The 21771-nt window shown below is 44.9% G+C and overlaps 1 protein-coding gene across 5 annotated transcripts in view; it reads right to left on the reverse strand.

Moving 5' to 3' along the window:
* Nucleotides 1-4003: 4003 nt before the first annotated feature.
* LOC120997582 (kyphoscoliosis peptidase-like) overlaps nucleotides 4004-21771 on the reverse strand; it is a 68502-nt gene continuing 50734 nt past the window's right edge. For all 5 annotated transcript variants that reach the window (XM_040427678.1, XM_040427677.1, XM_040427676.1 and 2 more), the window contains exons 10-12: nucleotides 16310-16498; nucleotides 8792-8982; nucleotides 4004-6344 (exon numbers count right to left, since the gene is read on the reverse strand). In XM_040427678.1, the coding sequence (XP_040283612.1) occupies nucleotides 4375-6344; nucleotides 8792-8982; nucleotides 16310-16498 (2350 nt within the window). In that variant the 3' untranslated portion in view covers nucleotides 4004-4374. The remainder of the gene's footprint in view (nucleotides 6345-8791; nucleotides 8983-16309; nucleotides 16499-21771) is intronic.

Raw genomic sequence — 21771 nt, forward strand, 5'->3', positions numbered from 1 at the left:
ATCATAAGTAGGGTTGAGCGAACGGAAAATAATAGCATTCTTAAGACAGAATGCTGAATAAAATGTCTATTGAGGGGTTAAAAATAATGAAAAAAACTCACCTCATCCACTTGATTGTGCAGCCGGTATCCTCTTCTTTCTTCAGGACCTGCAAAAAGACCAGCGATGACGTCACCGCGCTCACCACGTGGTGAGCGCAGTGACGTCATCGCAGGTCCTGCTGAATGAAGATAGAAGGATTGGTTTGTGTTCCTTGTCCTCGCTATCCCTGGGACCAGAAAACAGGACTTTACCAAGCCATTTGCTAAGTATAAGAACCTTTCTGTTTTAATCCTTTTATTTTCTGTAACTGTTAAATTTTTATTTTTTTGTAATGCACTTTTTTGTACATTAAATCTTAAGATTTAATGTCGCTCATTGTTGCTGTAACGTGCCCAACTCTTCGAAACGCTGCTTTGCCCATTACCATTGATGCCAGTGTGCTTATTGTATGCCAGAACGAAGTGCATTCCTGTGAGGGTTGTGCGTCTGTAACCAGGGCTCTCCGTCAGCCTAGCCGTAAATCGACAGATGGAGGCAGCTTGTATATGGATTTGTGTGTGGATAGGCAACATACGTCCGTGGTAGCCAAATTATGTGTAGATTTATTTTTCATAGACCCATTTGGACCCAGGATTTTTAAATAATATGGTTCAAATAGCCTTAGGCTACAAAACTCCTGTTTCTGGTCTAATAAAACGTAACGTTTATTTCGATTAATAAAACTAATACAGAACAGGAGAAAAAGAAAAGAAAAAACACTTAATTTTAAGATTTAAAGGTGCTATGATGATGCTCGCGGCAGTGAATCGGGATATGATTCCCAAAGATGTATCCTAAATTGCTTTGGGAATATTCCCTCTTATCACTACTTGAGGTATAACTGCTGCCACATGCAATATCCAAGGGTAACCTCATATATATCACTTGGGATGATTCCCTATTAGTGCTACTAATGGTGCAGCTGCTACCGCTATTGTGTCCAAGTATAGTGAGTCTGCAGTTCTCACCACTCAGACAATACATCTAACACACACCTATTTTAAAAGATCAAACTAGAGCTCCCCCATCTGTAACTGTTAAATTTTTATTTTTTTGTAATGCACTTTTTTGTACATTAAATCTTAAGATTTAATGTCGCTCATTGTTGCTGTAACGTGCCCAACTCTTCGAAATGCTGCTTTGCCCATTACCATTGATGCCAGTGTGCTTATTGTATGCCAGAACGAAGTGCATTCCTGTGAGAGTTGTGCGCCTGTAACCAGGGCTCTCCGTCAGCCTAGCCGTAAATCGACAGATGGAGGCAGCTTGTATATGGATTTGTGTGTGGATAGGCAACGTACGTCCGTGGTAGCCAAATGGGTTAGGCGAGTGTAGAAGCACTCCCTACCAATCCAAGTTATGGGTTCTGTGTGCCAGAGTGCCCCCTCATGGCCTGTCGTGTTGGGTGCGCTTGATGATGTGCGATTCATGACATTGTGGATATGGGCTGTCACAGGTACTCAGCTCAAATCAGAATGGCAAGTTCTGTCTGGTGAGAAATCAGATCTGGTGAGACAACCCTGTTTCACTTGAATGGGACAAGCAGTTGTAATATACAGTGGATATAAAAAGTCTACACACCCCTGTTAAAATGTCAGGTTTCTGTGATATAAAAAAATGAGACAAAGATAAATCATTTCAGAACTTTTTCCACCTTTAATGTGACCTATAAACTGTACCACTCAATTGAAAAACAAACTGAAATCTTTTAGGTAGAGGGAAGAAAAAATATTAAAATAAAATAATATGGTTGCATAAGTCTGCACACCCTTAAACTAATACTTTGTTGAAGCACCTTTTGATTTTATTGCAGCACTCAGTCTTTTTGGGTATGAGTCTATCAGCATGGCACATTTTGACTTGGCAAGATTTTACCACTCTTCTTTGCAAAAACACTCCAAATCTGTCAGATTGCGAGGGCATCTTGTGTGCACATCCCTCTTCAGATCACCCCACAGATTTTTCTATCAGATTCAGGTCTGGGCTCTGGCTGGGCCATTCCAAGACTTCAATCTTCTTCTGGTGAAGCCATTCCTTTTTTTATTTGGATGTATGCTTTGGGTCGTTGTCATGCTGAAAGATGAAGTTCCTCTTCATGTTCAGCTTTCTAGCAGAAGCCTGAAGGTTTTGTGCCAATATTGACTGGTATTTGGAACTGTTCATAATTCGCTCTAGCTTAACTAAGGCCCCAGTTCCAGCTGAATAAAAACAGCCCCTTGGCATGATGCTGCCACCACCATGCTTCACTGTGGGTATGGTGTTCTTTTGGTGATGTGCAGTGTTGTTTATGGGCCAAACATATTTTTTGGAATTATGGCCAAAAAGTTCAACCTTGGTTTCATCAGACCATAACACCTTTTCCCACATGTTTTTGGGAGACTTCAGATGTGTTTTTGCAAAATGTAGCCTGGCTTGGATGTTTTTCTTAGTAAGAAAAGGCTTTCGTCTTGCCACTCTACCCCATAGCCCAGACATATGAAGAATACGGTAGATTGTTGTCATATGTACCACACAGCCAGTACTTGCCAGATATTCCTGCAGCTCCTTTAATGTTGCTGTAGGCCTCTTGGTAGCCCCCCAGACCAGTTATCTTCTCATCTTTTCATCAATTTTGGAGGGACGTCCAGTTCTTGGTAATGTCACTGTTGTGCCATATTTTCTCCACTTGATGATGACTGTCTTCACTGTGTTCCATGGTATATCTAATGCCTTGGAAATTCTTTTGTACCCTTCTCCTGACTGATACCTTTTAACAATGAGATCCCTCTGATGCTTTGGAAGCTCTCTGTGGACCATGTCTTTTGTTGTGGGAGGCACTTTAAATGATGGCAGGTGTATGCTGACTCCTATTTAACATGATTTTGAATGTGATTGCTTAATTCTGAACACAGCTACACCCCCAGTTATAAGAGGGTGTGCACACTTATGCAACCACATTATTTAATTTTTTTTTTTTTCTTCCCTCCACCTAAAAGATTTCAGTTTGTTTTTCAATTGAGTGGTACAGTTTATAGGTCACATTAAAGGTGGAAAAAGTTCTGAAATGATTTATCTTTGTCTCATTTTTTTACATCACAGAAACCTGACATTTTAACAGGGGTGTGTAGACTTTTTATATCCACTGTAAAAATCAATCACACTGCACAACTCCTGTAAGTAAAGTATATACAGTAGTTTAGTGCTTTATTTTTAAATGCTATGTACACCTTTGGGGGCTATTTTTTTTTATTATTGCATTGTACTCATTTTGAGCTAAAAATCATTTTTTCAATTTGTCTTTACTAAAAAATGTTGAGTCCTTTTCTCTGTACAGCTATGAGATTCTCTAGCAGCATGCTCTGTTCTTTTACAGTTTCTTGCCAGGCAGCTCAGCTGAAGGCTTCTTATCTCTGCTCTCTGACCACCTAAACACTCACTATAGCTTAATTCTTATCTTACTGATAAGAATGTGGCTTAAATAAGTTTGTATGTCCTTTTAGTAATTTAGAGATGAGGCTTATTAGATAAAAGTACTAATAAAAGTGAAAGTACAATTGACACAGCTAGACAAACAGTTAACCCTTTGTGACAGAACAGCTAAATATTTTTAATAACAACCAATTGAAAAAATGATTTTCAGCTCAAAATGAGTAAAATATAATAATTTGAAAAAATTGTCCCCGTAGGTGTACATAGCCTTACAAAAGCCAAGGACTTGATAATACAGATTTTTCTTCTCTGACATGCACAAAACTAGTGGGCAGCCTCAGCTCAATACAATGCATGGTATTTATTTATCTCCAGCTAAACTGTCCCTGAAAATTCAGTATACACCCACTAATGTGAGAGTTTTTTTTCTATTCCAGGTAGAAATCCTCTTTTAAGGAGCACTGCATGCAACACTCTTCTACTCGGGGGCAGATCGATCAACGTACTTACGCTGCCAACTTAGGTCCTGCTCTTCCTATAACACCGTATATGAGTTTTGCACAGAGTGTTTCTTTAAGCAGCAAAACTCATATTGTGAACTTCCAACAGGTTGTTATCAGATATAGGTTACCTTTATACAACTGAACAGATGTGGCTTGGTGCTGCAATCTACTTCTATTGTGTATCATGATTAAAAAAATAAATAGGTCATGAAACTTTACAATATCTTGTTCAACGTGTATATTACCAACGTATTTTGCTCATAGTTATAAGAATACATTTTATAGTACATTAGTCTCATTGCATTAAGAAAATCTTTTCTAGAAAAACATCTCGTAAAAAAACACTGTCGGATTAAAATAATAATAAATAGTGCAAATGGGTTCATCTGAATGAAGCCGTTTTGTTCCATCCACTCTGTATACTCTTCTCTCCCACTTGATATTGCAGAACAAACTTCCTAGTTTTTGGTTCATCTTCAGAACTAGTAGTGACATACATGTACCTGCAATCCTCTGTACTACAAGACCCTTCCCAGTAACCGCCCTTACCAAGGCTCAGCGGAAAGAAATCCTTTCCCTTTACACTCACTTCAGTAACATCAGGAATCCGAAGCTTGAAGGAAACATTAATATTCTGAGGTAGAACACCTTCCAGGGGCTTAACAAGATCGAATTGCTCAGCCCAATCTGTGTATGCTAATGGAAATGGTGGCCAATTCACTGTGGAATTTTTACATATAATGAGGTAGTTACACTGGTGCTTGTACATGTTACTGTTTTTAGGTTTGACATTCACATGCAGCACATATTTTCCTGACTGTGGAAGGTGGACCTTTATTTGCACATTGCCTTCTGTTACAGTCTGGAAGACATGTCTTCGGGTCATCTCTGGAGTCATTTGTATTTCATCAGAGTGTAACGTAGGAAAAATACTTAGGTCTGTCATAAGTGCGAAACTGACCGTAAAGCAACCATCTTCTGAATCAATTATAGGGTCAGGATGTGAAGGCTGAGTGAGACCAGCTTTCTCTGTGTCTGGATTTGGTCCAACAGGATTATGAAGGCTGGAAGGAAAAGGAGGCCATTTTACTTTAGGATTTGAGCATGATACTAAATAATTGCAAATGTAGCCGGAAGAGGCATCAAATATCTGTAGAACATAAGAACCTGGACCTGGGAGGCGAACACTAAACTCTAATTTATGACTTTTTATGCTCTGTATAACATGCATAGCATTGCGTGCCATCTGCCTGTCTTCAGACTTCAGACCAACTGTGAGGTTTAATATTCGGTTAGTAGAAAAACTTAGGGTAAAACATCCATCTTCTGTGTGGACAATTGGGTCTGGATGTGATGGCTGAAACAGTCCAACCATTTCTGTCTCTGGGCTGGGACCAACTGGACTATGGAGTAAACTTGGAAAGGGTGGCCATTTGACTGGAGGATTTGAGCAATGCAATAGATAATTGCAGATATATTCATTATTACTGTCAAATATCTGGAAAACATAAGAACCAAAATGGGGAAGACGGATATTAAATTCAACTTTATGCTTTTCTGCCCTTTGTATTACATGGTGAAGGATAGTCTGCATTTTGTCAGACTTCAAGCTGCTGCTTAGTTTTAGATATTTGTTGAGTTTGAAACTGATAGTACAAGATCCATCTTCTGTACGAATAATTGGCTCCATGTGAGAAGGTTGAAGAAGACCAGCCTTTTCTGTGTCTGGATTTGGGCCAACTGGGTTGCATAGTAAAGCTGGGAATGGTAGACATTTGACCTTGGGGTTTAAACATATTATGAGATAGTTGCAGACATACCCCACAACAGAATCAAATATTTGGAGAACATAATGACCAGATTGTGGGAGATGAATGCTAAAGTCCACTTTATGGTTCTGTACAGTTTGTATGATGTGATGAAAAATGTTTTTTCCTTCATCTGATTTGAGACTGGCAGTGAGTTTTAGTGTCTTCTCCATAGAAAATCTAATAGTACAGCATCCATTATTTGCATAGATCACTGGATCTTTGTGGGAAGGGGAACAAAGCCCTATTTTCTGCGACAACCAACTAGGACCAACAGGGTTACTGAGACATTTAGGGATCTTTATCTTGTTGTCAACATCTTTGCAATCTATTCTGTAATCCAGGACCATCTGGTAAGCCTCTTTTGTATCTTGTTTCTTTGCATAAATGTGTAAAATCTGCTGTACAGTCTTTTGTGGGTAAATATCAAATTTGGCTTCATGATCCATGACTCTTAGAAGACCAGGATCTTCTGTATCTTGTAGGCTGAAGAGGAATAACAAGTTGTTCTGGCTTTCTATAGTGACAGACGCTTTCCCTTGTTCTAGGAAAAACATATATATATAGTTATTAAAATAGCATTTACCTCCCTGAGCATCTTAACCAATTACATTTTCTAGCTATCAGGAATTGTCTTGATAAATGTACTTGACCTTGGCTACATTTCCTAGAGAACATGTCATATCAGATACAACAATTACTTTCTGTCTCAAGAATGAAAAAAGAGTAAAGACACAAGCTCTATTTAACAGTTTTGAGTAACAATCTACTTGCTATACTGAGTTTTTTCCTTTTTATCTTGGTTTTGCAAGGATCTTTGACTGCTGTGCTGAGCAAAAAGACTGAAAAGGTGCATACAAATTAAAATTAAACTCTGGACACAATAGTCAAATGGTAAAGTTCAGTAGAAAATGATCCCAACTTTCAAGCAAAAATGAAAAAAATAATAATAATAATATTAGAAAAAATGCGGATAACCAAAGAGAAATGTGTGTATGTTTGGGGTAGGAGGGGGGATTATTAAGGCTAAAGGGAGAAGATGCAAATACAGTGCTTGCAACTCTTTCCATCAGGACAAAAGGACAAACTGCTTGGGATCAACTGTGAATTTCCACTAGTAACTACCCTATCAGCGCCATATTAGCTGCAAAGAAGGCTTCTTCTATTGCTATGTATTCCCTTGTACAGATTATTAATTTAGAAATAAACTACCATAGGCTGGTATTACAGATTTGGCCAGCAAACACTGTGTGATAGATCAGCTATTGAGGGCTTTGCTAGGTTTTGAAAACCCATTTTCAAATATTCTGTTAAGGGATTCTCAGTTAATAGGTTGAATAACCCTCATGTCTTAGCCATAATGTCAAGTGACTACATACAGCATGTCAGGTTCTCAAGACAGCCTGTTGATTTTTACCAGGCACTCTATATTGCTCTATTTGGCCTGTGGTAGATCTGCAAGGAAACTGCACCTTTGTATTCCACAGTGTCCTCACAAATTACAGCTGATCATTGGGGCTTCAAGCAGTACCCTCTAATCAGATGATGGGGAAGTCTTGTAACAAAAGAGGATTACCGGAAATAGGCAGACCCTTTAATAACTACACATATATTTATTAGTTTTTTGCATTAGACTGTTCTCCAAACTATTGAGGTAAAATCAATCAATAAAATGAAGCACACACCCATGCCTACTCCATGGACAGTATGGGTCATACGGAAAAGCTCAGTGGTGCTGTCATAAGATGCCGCCTTTGCCACCAGTCAGTTTGTGAAAATTATGATCTGCTAGATCTCCCTTGGTCTTAGAAAAATACCTCAGCCATGAAACGGTGTGCCATGCAAATTCACAGAGCAAATCAGTCCAATTCTGAAGCACATCGTGAGTTTGATTTACCAATTCTAGCTGGCATCCCTTACTTATTATAGAGTTCTAAACTGCCTCTGGAAATAATATCAGCACAAGAACTTTGTGCTGGAGTTTCATTAAATGGGTTGGGCACCTGCACACCAGCCTTAGACTACTAAGCACAATATCAATCATTGGCTGGAGTGCCGCAAAACATGTCACAACTGGACTCTGGAGTAGCAGAAATGTGTTTTGTGAAGTGATGAATCACTTGTTATAGGATCTGGGTTTGGTAGATGCTTGGAGAACACTACCTACAATAATGCCTAGTTCTAATCGAAACATATATTGGAGGAGGGATAATGGTATAGGGCTGCTTTTCAGGTTTTGGGCTAGGTGAATGGTCCTGTTAATGCTATAGCATACAAAGACATTTTACACAATTGTTGCTTATATCTCAGTGGCAACAGTTTGGGGATAGCTCTTTACTGTGTCAGCATAACTGTGCCCTTGTAAAAAACGTAAGCTCCTTAAGGGCATGCTTTGGTGAGATTAGTGAAGTAGAACTCAAGTGGCTTAGAGGGACTTCTGACCTTCTGAAATCCCTTTGGCATGCCAACCTTCTAGTCCAACATTAGTGCCTGACCTCAGAAATGCTTGCAAATTCCCACAAAGACACAAGAAACCTCTAAGGAAATCCTTCGCAGAAAAGTGGGGGCTGTAATAACCTCAAAATGCTGGCCCAACTCAATAATTATGGCCGTATTTTTGCAATGGGATGTCCAATAGGTGTGTTTACCAGGGGTCCACATGCTTCTGGCTGCATAGTATGAATGGGAAAACACTGTCTGTGTCTTTTTTTCTCAGTAAAATCCATGTAAAATATGTTTAGAAATTGTGCTGGTGTGCTAATGTTATCTTATTTACCTTCTTCCTGATTTAGCTTGGCCCATAAGCGTCCAAACACAATTAGAAAAAAAAATGTTGAGAAACAATTTTTTTGCAAATAATTTTTGCCACTATTGCCGGCAGTGACACAGACAAAGAGAATTAAGAATTTCTTTCTCCATTGTCCTACTAAGCAAAAATCTTCCATAGAGAAACAAGCTCAACACCATCCATAATCTATTGAGAATATTTACCTGTTTCAATAATGGCTGTTTCTGGCTGAGAGGAAATCAAGCCTAAGCTGTAGAAGTGGCTCCTGCGGTGAACACTTTGCTCAAACTGCTTCTGGGACAGTTTTGGCTCCAGTAATTGAAAATCTGTTTTCTCAGGGTAGTGATCACCAATAAAAAGAGAAGGATGAGTCAGGAAATAGAACTCATTGTACCTTGAAGAAAAGAGAGAAAAGGAAAAGGATGTGGTGGAAAAGTATCACTAACGGATTTAACCTACAGAAACAATTTGACATAGCACCTCCAAGTCATTTGTAAGCAAGATAGCATCATATTAGGACACAACATAACATAGTAACATAGTAACTAGAGATGAGCGATAAATTTGATTCACTCCGAATTTCCTAGCGATTCATGGTAACAAATCTCATTTTTTCCTAAAATGGCTGCTGCACGTGTGAGGACATGGAGAAAGGAACTCTGGTTAGGCGGGATCACTTATAAGCAGCCAGCCAGCCTTGTGATGCCACAGCCCTATAAATAGTGTCAGCCACCTTAGATTCTGCCATTTACCAGTGTACTTAGTGCAGGGAAAGACGTCAGCAGGAGCTAGGGACAGTGTTAGAAAAAACTTAATTGTGCTAAAAAAAACGATTTACAAGTACAGGGCAAGATTATTCAAGGTGTAGGGAAAGGATAGGGAAAGGATAGGGAGGAATCATTCCACAGCATTTATGTTGAACAGGGTTCAGTAGGGGAGGTTACAGCCTAGGTAATAGGAACAATCCTATTACACCTTGCTGCACTGACTGGGGATCCAAATTGCCATTATACAGCTCTGTAATTCCAGCAAACCGTTCTTACTAGGGTGCAAGTGCTGTTTGAAACAGGCATTAACAGGGTTTATTACAAGGAAATATTTTTATTTGCCCTTGTGCGGTGCAGTTATATGTTCTAAAGCATTTTTGGGCTTTTATTAGTAGGGAAAAAAGGGCTTATTAGCCGTTGTTTGGTGAAGTGCTAAGTGCCCTGTATTAGTGGCAAAAGTAAAATACAGGGTGGGCCATTTATTTGGATACACCTTAATAAAATGGGAATGGTTGGTGATATTAACTTCCTGTTTGTGGCACATTAGTATATGTGAGGGGGGAAACTTTTCAAGATGGGTGGTGACCATGGCGGCCATTTTGAAGTCGGAAATTTTGAATCCAACTTTTGTTTTTTCAATAGGAAGAGGGTCATGTGACACATCAAACATTTGGGGAATTTCACAAGAAAAACAATGGTGTGCTTGGTTTTAACATAACTTTATTCTTTCATGAGTTATTTAAAAGTTTCTGACCACTTACAAAATGTGTTCAATGTGCTGCCCATTGTGTTGGATTGTCAATGCAACCCTTTTCTCCCACTCTTCACACACTGATAGCAACACCGCAGGAGAAATGCACACACACAGGGGGAAGGATAGTGACCACTGCGCTCCACCCTCACCCCTGGCCCTGCCTACTTGCCTCACGAGTCCTGATGACAGGGAACAACTGGACGACAACTGGACGACAGTCCCTAACTTAGGATATGTGCAGGGAAGACAGACAAGACAAAATACGGAACATGAACGGACCGGGTCAGAATCAAGAGAGCTACGCAGTACAAAGGATTAAGCAAAGAATGGTCAGGAGAAGCCGGGGTCAAATACCAGGAGAGCAGTGAAGTACAAGAGGAGTCCTAAGAGAGTAGTCAGGTGGGAGCCGAGGTCACAATACAAGGACGGATGCGCAGTACAGGAGGATCAGGCAAAGGATCGTCAGGGAACAGGATCAGGTAAGTATTCAGTCGTCCAACAAATAGCCAGGAACCTAGAAATTAACAGGCAACCTGTAGCCAGCAGGCTGCCTGTATTTATAGTGGGGAGTGAGGGTCATGTGACGTGGCCAGCATCACATGACCGACAGACCAACCAGTCGAGCACCGAGTGATCAGCTCGGCGCTCAAGGCAGACTAGGAGCAGGGAGCCACCCAGCTAGTAAAGCCGCCCTGGGAATGAGGGCAAACACAGATCCTCATTCCCAAAGCTAAGCAACAGGTCTGCGGGCAATGGGGGACCGAGTACACCTTCGGAACTCCGTGACAACAGGCTTCCAGTATCCGTAGTTTCAGGTGCTGCACATCTCGTATCATCTGAAGGCAATCGTCTATGCTGTGAAGATACGAGATGTGCAGCACCTGAAACTACGGATACTGGAAGCCTATGCTAGCATTAATCCTGCGGTGTTGCTATCAGTGTGTGAAGAGTGGGAGAAGAGGGTTGCATTGACAATCCAACACAATGGGCAGCACATTGAACAAATTTTATAGGTGGTAAGAAACTTGTAAATAACTCATGAAAGAATAAAGTTACGTTAAAACCAAGCACACCATTGTTTTTCTTGTGAGATTCCCAATAAGTTTGATGTGTCACATGACCCTCTTCCTATTGAAAAAACAAAAGTTGGATTCAAAATGGCCGACTTCTAAATGGCCGCCATGGTCACCACCCATCTTGAAAAGTTTCCCCTCTCACATATACTAATGTGCCACAAACAGGAAGTTAATATCACCAACCATTCCCATTTTATTAAGGTGTATCCATATAAATGGCCCACCCTGTATATTTGCCGTTGAGCGGTGCAGTTATCTGTTCTAAAGCCTTTTGTGGCGTGTATTAGCGGAAAAAGGAAAAATATATTTGCCGATCAGGGGTGCAGTTATATGTTTTAAAGCCTTTTTTTGGAGTGTATTAGCAGGAAAAGAAAAAATATATTTGCCGATCAGTGGTGCAGTTACATGTTTTAAAGCCTTTTGTGGCGGCGTGTATTAGCGGCAAAAAAAAATATATATTTGCCGGTCAGCGATGCAGTTATGTTTTAAAGCCTTTTTTGGCGTGTATTAGCGCAAAAAGAAAAAATATATTTGCCGGTCAGTGGTGCAGTTGTATGTTTTAAAGCCTTTTGTGGCATGTATTAGCGGAAAAAGAAAACATATATTTGCCGGTCAGCGGTGCAGTTACATGTTCTAAAGCCCTTTTTGGCGTGTATTAGTGTTAAAAGAAAAAGGGCTTATTAGTCGTTGTGTGCTGAAGTGAGAAAATTACTGAGTTTTTTGGGGTGTTTTAATTTCCTTTTTATTTATTTATTTGATCTAACAGTATGTCAGACAGAGAAGTGCCAGGCCCTGCACAGGGGAGGGGTAGAGGCCTAAATGTTTCTGGTGCAGGCAGAGGTCGCAGCAGAGTAACGGGGCGTAGCAGCAGGGGTCACTACCAGAGGCCTGAGCTCCCAGTGTCAGCTATCGGTCATGTCTTGACCAGAAACCCAGCGGTTCTTGAATGGTTGACTCGGTCATCCACTTCGTCCCAAGTGACATCAGACACCCCCAGCCAAGAGTCAGTGGGTTCGTCAGACACAACCCTTAGTTGGCAAGGCCCTGTGCACTGACCTGTCCTCAACCTGCCTCTGTCCTTTTCTGTTCCCTCAGCCAGAGAAGTATTATATGCTGTAGGCTCAGTCCCACTATACAGCGAGGACGAGCTACTAGAGGACAGTCATCAGATACTGGCCAGCCAACATGTGGAGGAGACATCCGCCGCTTCCTCCACTAGGCGAGCAAGTAGTGATGAGGAGAGTGGCGTGAAAGCTGGTGTTGCGAGCAGTGAGGCTCCTGACGCAGAGACCGTTGAGGACGACATGAGTGACGTGCAGACAGTACTCCATGAGCTAATCGCACTTTGGAACCGGGTGACGAAGGGGCTTCATCATCGGGAGAAGAGGGTGGCAGCTTGCCCGTGAGGCAGCGGCAGAGCCAGCAAGTCGCTAGCGTGGCCGGGAGGGTGGCAGCAGTGGCATGTCAATAGACAAATGTGCCGGGGTAGACCACCTGCTTTGCAGGAGCCTACATGCCTGGAAAGTAATGGTGCACGGGATCACGGTGGTAGCTGTAGTGTTGGGGATAAAATTACCTACTCGGCGGTGTGGCAGTTTTTTGCTAAGCCGCCGGAGGAAGTGAACATGGCGATATGTAGAATCTGTGGGCATAGGGTGAAGCGTGGCCAGGGTGCCAATGTTGGCACCATGGCCCTGAATCAACATATGCAGCGTCACCATAAAGTGGCCTGGGAGAACCGCGTCTCCGATGTGGTGGTCCAGCCTGCATCACCCAGAGGCACGCACCCGGTTTCACGCAGTCAGGGCTCCACCACCTCAGCCGAAGGGAGCTGTCTGTCCTTCCCATCATCTGCTGGTCCTGATGCTCCTGCTCCTCCTCGTCAGTCATTCCGTCAGCAATCGATCACCGAAGCGACTGCCAAGAGACAACAGTATGCGTGCACTCATCCAAAGGCACAGAAGCTGAATGTGCTCCTGTCCAAGTTGCTGGTGCTGCAGTCCCTCCCTTTCCAAGTGGTGGACTCTGTGGTAGGTACCTGCACAGCCACACCAGCAACTTGTCTAGGTGATGCCGCTTCCGCCTCCCCGTTGTGACGCCGTTGGTCCTGCGACAATGTCCGCCTCTGCCTCCTCATCCTCCACATTGTGCCTCAGCCTCCACTGCAGGGACAATTCACAGTGCTCCTCCAACATACCACATGTGCAGGGCACGGCGGTGTCACGCTGTTCTGCACCTCGTTTGCCTGGGAGAATGGAGTCACACAGTGAAGGAACTGCTCCGTGTCCTTCATCAAGAAATCGAATCCTGGCTTTCTCCTCGACAGCTAAAAATCGGACCCATGGTGACCGACAACGGAGGGCTGAGCCATGCGCCCTGCATGGCACACATGTTCAATCTGGTTGTCAAGCGGTTCCTGAAGTCTTCCACCCATCTGCAAGACATCCTAAAAATGGGCAGGAAACTTTGCATGCACTTCAGCCACTCGTGCACCGCAAAACACACCTTCTTTGAGCTGCAGCGGCACAACGGCATCCCTTAACATAGGCTGATATGCGACATTTCCACCCATTGGAATTCCACCCTCCATATATTGGACCGACAATACGAACAGAGAAAGGCCATAAATGATTTCTTGATGATCCAAGCGGACAGGAGTACTCCTCTATGTAACTTCAAATAAGGATGAATAGGATCATTCCACTGCTTCATGTCCTGGAACAGATGTTGGTAAATCTGGCTGGTCAGGGGACTGGAGATGTGGCGCCTAGATCTCATGGCCACATGAGCCCTGTGGGGGCTGAACTGGAGGAGGAGGAGGACATTGGAGCACAAGCAATGTGTAGCGAAATGTGTGGTTTTTACACACAGGTGACAGGAGAGGAGGAGCAGGAGCAGCTACATGGTGATGAAGAAGACTAGGTAGAGGACCCAGACACACCATGGCAGTATGCAGTGGAGATGGAGGCAGGGATTCCTTTCGAGTCACTTGCGCAAATGACCCGATGCATGCTCACTTGCTTGCATAGTGACAGCCGAATTGTCAGCATTCGGCAGAGGGATGACTTCTGGCTCTCCACCTTGTTGGACCCTCACTACCGGTCCAAAATAGGGGCCTTTTTTTACACCCGCTGAGAGGTAGGACAAACTGAACTACTATAGAGACATCCTATGTAGTCAGTTGGCCGCTGCCTATCTGCACCATCGTCCATTCTCTCGCAGGTCTGACCGGGGGGCCCTATGCGCTCACGTTCCTCTGCCATGCCTTCTGTGGCAGGGGAGGGGGGGTAGGAGCAGTTCCAGCTCCATAAGCAGCTTGAGTCTAGAGTCACTGATGAACAGCTTTCTTCACCCACCTAGTGAAGAAACTACTCACCAGCAGCAGCAGCTAGACCTGGAGCAGGACCTCAACCAGCAGGTGGTGGCATACTTGGACAGCAACCTGCCACCCTACATTGAAGATCCGTTGGACTACTGGGCAGCTAATATAACGCCCTATGTCACATTTTCCTGAAACTCCATAAAACACTATATAAAGCTATGGCAAATTTCTCTTGCTAAAGAGAAAGTGCCTGTGATGATGTCATCGCCATGTGACCAGTAACATTTATATGTCCTTTCTGCTACGAGAATCACAGCTCTCCTTCCTTCTAATGGGTGTTTTGGGCATTTGTTGCATCCTAATATAACTGACTTTTAACTATGACCGGCATAGGAAACACCAGTATTTAGTAGATGCTCCCCATAGACTTTTATGAGATCCTACTGTAATTCCCTAAGCCTCCAATTTCATGTACATATTCCAATGAATCCAACAGGAAAAGTATGTGGCTTACTCCATTAGATGTCATAATATATACCCAGGGCTGTCGTCAGCACCCAGCATACCCGGGCAAGTGCTGAGGGTGCCCCAGGGCCGCACCGCCAAGTCGGTGAGGCAAAGTGATCGCCTCAGGCGGAGTGGCCCTGGAGATAAGTGGGAGGTGGCAGCAGCAGGACCGTAGGAAATGAGCACTTCCATTGTGAACAGTGATACAGTAGGTCAAGTAGGATGCTGCGGCGGAGCAGAGGAGAGGCATCTCTCTTCCCCGTTCCACTGATAGACTTCAGGCCTAGTGCTTTGAGCCTATCAGAGGCCAGATCAGGCAGCATGATGATGTCATCACTCTCGCACCACCGGAGCCGGGCAGCATACAGCGTAGGACACAGGCATCACACCGCTGCCAGAAGCATGGAGGTAAGTATTAGTGCTTTTTTATTTTTTTTTGGCACAATGCTGTTGGGCGCACTATGGGGGCACTATATAGGGGAATTTTTTTACTGGCACATTATAGGAGGCACTATGGAGAAGGGGAGGACAGAAGCACTATGGGGGCATCTACTGAGGGCACTAAGAAGGGGTATTTTATACTAGCACAATATGGGGCACTGTGGGGACATTAGCTCAATCAGGGGCACTAAGCGGAGGTATTTTTTGTACTGGCGCACAGAATGGGGGCATTTTTGTACTAGCTCACATTATTAGGGTGCATTTTGTACACTGGCACACATTATAAGGGGGCATTTTTTCTCCTGGCGCTCAAATTAAAGGGGCATGTTTTGTACTGGCACATATTAAGGGAGCATTTTTCTACTGTCACATTATAAGGGGAGTTATTACTACTGGGGGCATTATGGTAAGCTTTATTATTGAATAAAGAGCAATCAAAAAGGTGAATGTGTGCAAAAATTGTAAAAACTACAGCTGGTCTCATTATTTTTTTTATATGTATAATTATAATACATGCAGTGTCATTGCCACGTGTGTCGTGCAAAATGCCACAAGTGGGCCCACTAAGACTTTATCGCCCAAGAGTCCAGCCAGCTCTGTATATGCCCATTCTTCCATTTATGCAATTCTTCAAAGGCTGAATACGATAACTCCATAGTATGACCCACATTGACTCTGGGTGCCCCTATATACATGTTCTGCATTGTCTAGGAAATCTAGAGCTGAGAATGCCCAAGGAGTACATGCTCCTCTGCCTTCCCTCTTGACAGTCATCCCTCAAATAACATTTCACTTCTTAAGAACAACTGCCATCTTTTATCTTGGAATATCTAACTAGAGATCTCTCTACTTACTGGAAAATGAACTTGCTTATGTTCTCATCAACATAACCAGCTCCCCATGTGCAATCCAACAAGTGCCAATGTCCTTCTAAAGATACCATGTTCCAAGTGTGGTCCAGGTCCCCAGATACTGCCTGTCCAGGCTTGAAGGATGCTCCCTTGCTGTAGCCGCTAACTGATTGGCATGCAACGCCAACAAGTCTATAGGAGGGAGAAGTTCACATCTTTAATAATATTTTACATAGAAATAATCTTAGTTTCTGAACAGAAGAAGAACCTTTTAGTAAAAAATACCATTTAATAATTAAAGTGGTTCTAATGTATCATCAAGTTTAACAACAGTCTTAAAGGGATTTACATATTGATGACCTATCCTCAGCATAGGTCATTAATATTAGATTGGTGGGGATCTGACTCCTGACACCCCAGCCAATCAACTGTTCGAGGAGGCTGCAGCGCTCCCATGAGTGTTGTGGCCTCCTTGCAGCTTACCAAGGACAGCACCGATCTCATCCTATACTGGGGATAAGTCATCAATATGTGAATCCCACAGAACCTCTTTAAAGTGTAACTGTAATTTTTTTTTTTTTTTTTTTGTAATGTGTAGGGGCAGTGATACTGATCATTTTTGTAATATACTTTAGTTACTGAAATCGTACATTTCTATTAGAAAAATAGCTCTAGTGGCCCATTTTGAGCCTTAGCAATGCTCCTCTGTCTTCTGTTTACATAACATAGTGTTAAAGGGGTTCTCCGGGCTTAACCTTTTTTGGGGTATTAAAAGCTAACCTGTGGAGGAAAGATTATTGGTCCCATACTAACCTTCCAGAGTGCAGCCGTTCTTGAGATCTGCCTCCCGGTCACGTGGTCCCTCCAGATGGCTTTTCTTTGCTTCTGGCCGAAGTCCGTCTTCTTGTCTTCCTGTCTTCTCTTCCTTTCTTGAGCAGGAGACGAATCGTCATGAGTGACTTCACCGCCTCCTGCTGAAGAAAGCGCCGGGCAGCGGTCTTCACTCACCACACAAGCACACTATGCTGAATGCTGGATTGCCGGCCGCTCTCTGCAGTGTACAGGCTTCTTTGTGAAGCCTGTACTGACTCCTGCACAGCGCGATGTAAGCGCTGTGCAGGAGTGACAGCATAGCGATCAGCAGTGCAGTTTCTAGGTAAAATTTCTCTCAGGGCGAGTGTCAAAAAAACTCCCCCCCCCTCAAAACTGCTCGATGAAATAAGTGTCTCCCCATTGTAAAAAATGTGGAACCACATTGCACGGACGGTCACAGTGACGCACCCAGTGACCCACTGTCCCACAGACTCAGGCTCCATTCACACGTCCGCAAAATGGGTCCGCATCCATTCCGCAATTTTGCGGAACGGGTGCGGACTCATTCATTCTCTATGGGGACGGAATGGATGCAGACAGCACACAGTGTGCTGTCCGCATCCGCATTTGCAGTGCGCGGCCCCGATCTTCGGGTCCGCAGCTCCGCAAAAAGATAGAGCATGCCCTATTCTTGTCCGCAGCTTGCGGACAAGAATAGGCATTTCAATGGGGGTGCCGGGCTGGTGTGTTGCGGACCCGCAATTTGCGGGTCCGCAACACACCACGGACGTGTGAATGCAGCCTAAGGCTCTCACTCACAGCAGGCTTCGTTCTCAGCACTGCTCCGGAAGGGCGATAACAGGCAGGCAGTGCGGGCGGCGGTGCTCACCTCACTACTGTACGTCACGCGGCCCCCTTAAGCCTGCCTGTGGGGGGACATTATTTTTAATAAGGATCACTGTGGACATTATTTAGAATGGAGGCTGCTGTGGGTGTCATTATAACTGTATAATGTCTGATAGGCCTAGTCCTGAGTTATATTACCCTGCCCTGTATAATAATGTACCCTGATACCCCTTAGTTATATTACCCCAGCAGGGTAATATAACTAAGGGGTATCAGGGATGGGTACATTATTATACAGGGCAGGGTAATATAACTCAGCTCAGGACTAGGCCTATCAGACATTATACAGTTATAATGAGTAATGACACCCACAGCAGCCTCCATTCTAAATAATGTCCATAGTGATCCTTATTAAACGTAATGTCCCCCACAGTGACAGTGGCCCCCACTTTCATGTGCCACAGTGGCCCCTGCCCCCCATTGTAATTAATGCCCCCACCCCCACCCCCACAGACCATCCACAGTTTCCCCATTGTAAAAAAATTCAGGCTCGCCTCACATCAGCACTGCTCAGGGGCTCAGGGCGGGCGGTAACAGGCAGGCAGTGCGGCGCTCACTCACTGTACGTCACGCGCCTGCGCCGCCTAGTGGGAGGAGCAGGTGCGTGACGTCAGTAAGTGCCGCCCGCAGGTACCGGAGCTGTGGACACTGTAGATGAGAGACAGTGAGAGGACTCGGCACTCGGGCGTAGGTCGCAGGGAGGGCAGGTGAGATCTCAGAGGGGGGAGCCAGGGCGCACGGCACATAAGTAATAACAGGCAGAGAATTGGAAACGACAAGAGGGCGCCCCTGCCGGCGCCCCCCTTCTGACAGCGCCCCGGGCCTAGAAGCGGCCCTGGCGATCAGCCACAGTGGCTGATTGCTATGCTGTGGATCTCACTGGGGGCACTGACTGGCACATAGGGGGGGGCACAGTGGAACTGTGGATGGCACTTTGGGGCAATGGATGGCACAATGGGGGCAATGGATGGCACAATGGGGACACTGGATGGCACAAGGGGGCAATGCATGGCTCAATGGGGCAATGGATGGCACAATGGGGGAACTGGATGGCAAACTGTGGCATTTCATGGCACAATGAGTGCGCTGGATGGAACAAGGGGGCAATGCATGGCACAATGGGGGCAATATATGGCAAAATGGGGACATTGGATGGCACAAGGGGGCAATGCATGGCAAAAATGGGCACTGGATGGCAAACAAGGGGGCACTGGATGGCAAACAAGGAGGCACTGGATGGCACAATGGGGCAATGGATGGCACAATGGGGAACTGGATGGCACAAGGGGGTAATTGATGGCAAACAGGGGCACTGGATGGCAAACAAGGGGGCAATGCATGGCATAGTGGGGGCACTGGATGGTACTAGGGGGCACTATATGGCACAAAGGGGCACTAGCTGACAAATAGGGGGCATTGGATGGCACTATGGGCACTGGATGGCACTGTTATGGGGCACTGTGAATGTCACTGTTATGGGGGCACTGTGGACGTCACTGTTATGGGGGCACTGTGGACATCACTGTTATGGGGGCACTGTGGATGTCACTGTTATGGGGACACTGTGGATGTTACTGTTATGGGGGCACTGTGGATAATCACTGTTATAGGGGCACTGTGGACGTCACTGTTATGGGGGGCACTGTGGACGTCACTGTTATCGGGGCACTGTGGATGTCACTGTTATCGGGGCACTGTGGATGTCACTGGTATGGGGGCACTGTGGATGTCACTGTTATGGAGACACTGTGGATGTCACTGTTATGGGGGCACTGTGGACATCACTGTTATGGGGGCACTGTGGACGTCACTGTTAGGGTCCATTCACACGTCCGTAGTGTATTGCTGATCCGCAAATTGCAGATCCGAAATACAACCGGCCGGCACCCCCATAGAACTGCCTATTCTTGTCTGCAATTCCGGACAAGAATAGGACATGTTGTATTTTTTTCCGGAGCCGCGGAGGGGGGCACTGGCTGACAAATAGGGGGCATTGGATGGCACTAGGGGCATTGGATGGCACTAGGGGCACTGGATGGCACTTTTATGGGGCACTGTGGATGTCACTGTTATGGGGGCACTGTGGATGTCACTGTTATGGGGGCACTGATGATGTCACTGTTATAGAGGAACTGTGGACGTCACTGTTATGGGGGGCACTGTGAATGTCACTGTTATAGGGGCACTGTGGACGTCACTGTTAGGGTCCATTCACACGTCCATAGTGTATTGCGGATCAGCAATACAACCGGCCGGCACCCCCATAGAGCTGCCTATTCTTGTCCGCAATTGCAGACAAGAATAGGACATGTTCTATTTTTTTCCGGAGCCGCGGACCTGAAGTTCGGGGGCGTGCTCCGGAAATGCGGATGCGGACAGCACACTGTGTGCTGTCCGCATCCATTCCTGCGCCATAGAGAATGAATGGGTCCGCACCCATTCCGCAATTTGCAGAACGGGTGCAGACACATTCACTGATGTGTGAATGGACCCTTATGGGGGGCACTGTGGATGTCACTGTTATGGACGAAGTGTGGATGTCACTGTTATGGATGCACTGAGGATGTCACTGTTATGGACGCACTATGGATGTCACTGTTATGGGGGCACTGTGGATGTAACTGTTATGGGGGCACTGTGGATGTAACTGCTATGGGGGCACTGTGGATGTCTCTGTTATGGGGGCACTGTGGATGTCACTGTTATGGGGGTACTGTAGACGTCACTGTTATGGGGGCACTGTGGATGTAACTGTAATGGGGGCACTGTGGATGACACTGTTATGGGGGCACTGTGGATGTCACTGTTATGCGGGCACTGTGGATGTAACTTATGGGGCACTGTGGATGTCACTGTTATGGGGGCACTGTGGATGTAACTGTTATGGGAGCACTGTGGATGTAACTGTTATGGGAGCACTGTGGATGTAACTGTTATGGGCGCACTGTGGATGTAACTGTTATGGGCGCACTGTGGATGTAACTGTTATGGGCGCTGAGTATAAGTGATAGGGCTCGTGCACAGAACCGTATCTGTTTTGCAGTCTGCAAGTCGCGGATCCACTATATAAGGTTACTGTCTGTGTGCGATTCACATTTTTTTGCAGTCCAATTGAGTTCTATGGGTTTTAGGTCTGCATTATGAGGACCAGAATAGGATATGTTCTATCTTTTGCAGAACTTAGATACGGATGTGGAAAGCACAGGGATGTCATCAGTGTGTTTTTTACATCCGTATGTCAGTTTCAGTAAAGACAGAACATGTCCTATTCTGGTCTTCTTTAAAATGAGGTCCCCCCAAGGGGCTGTACTAACCTTCTTGGTGCCAAGCCACACCCCCCCAGTGAAAGAGCCCAGCGCCGCCTGCGTCCTCCGAATCTCCTACTTTCTTCACAGTTAGATCGCCGTAATCTCGCGATGCGCGAGCTCGCGCATGCACAGTTCCTTCCCTGAGGCTGATGCCAGCACAGGGAAGGACCACTATACCGGCACTGCGATTGCGCAAGCTCGCGCATCACGAGATTACGGCAATCTAACTGTGACGAAAGGAGATTCAGAGGACGCAGGCGGTGCTGGGCCCCTTCACAGGGGGCGTGGCTGGGCACCAAGAAGGTAAGTACAGCCCCTTGGGCACCTTACAAGGCTCATTTATATATCTCTAAAATCATTTTTTAAACAAAATAAAAGGACACAGCCCTATAGGACAGGTATATTGCGGACATGCTAGTGGTGATCTAGCCGTGCATG

Source organism: Bufo bufo, chromosome 4 (assembly GCF_905171765.1).
Source record: "Bufo bufo chromosome 4, aBufBuf1.1, whole genome shotgun sequence".
Taxonomy (NCBI): domain Eukaryota; kingdom Metazoa; phylum Chordata; class Amphibia; order Anura; family Bufonidae; genus Bufo; species Bufo bufo.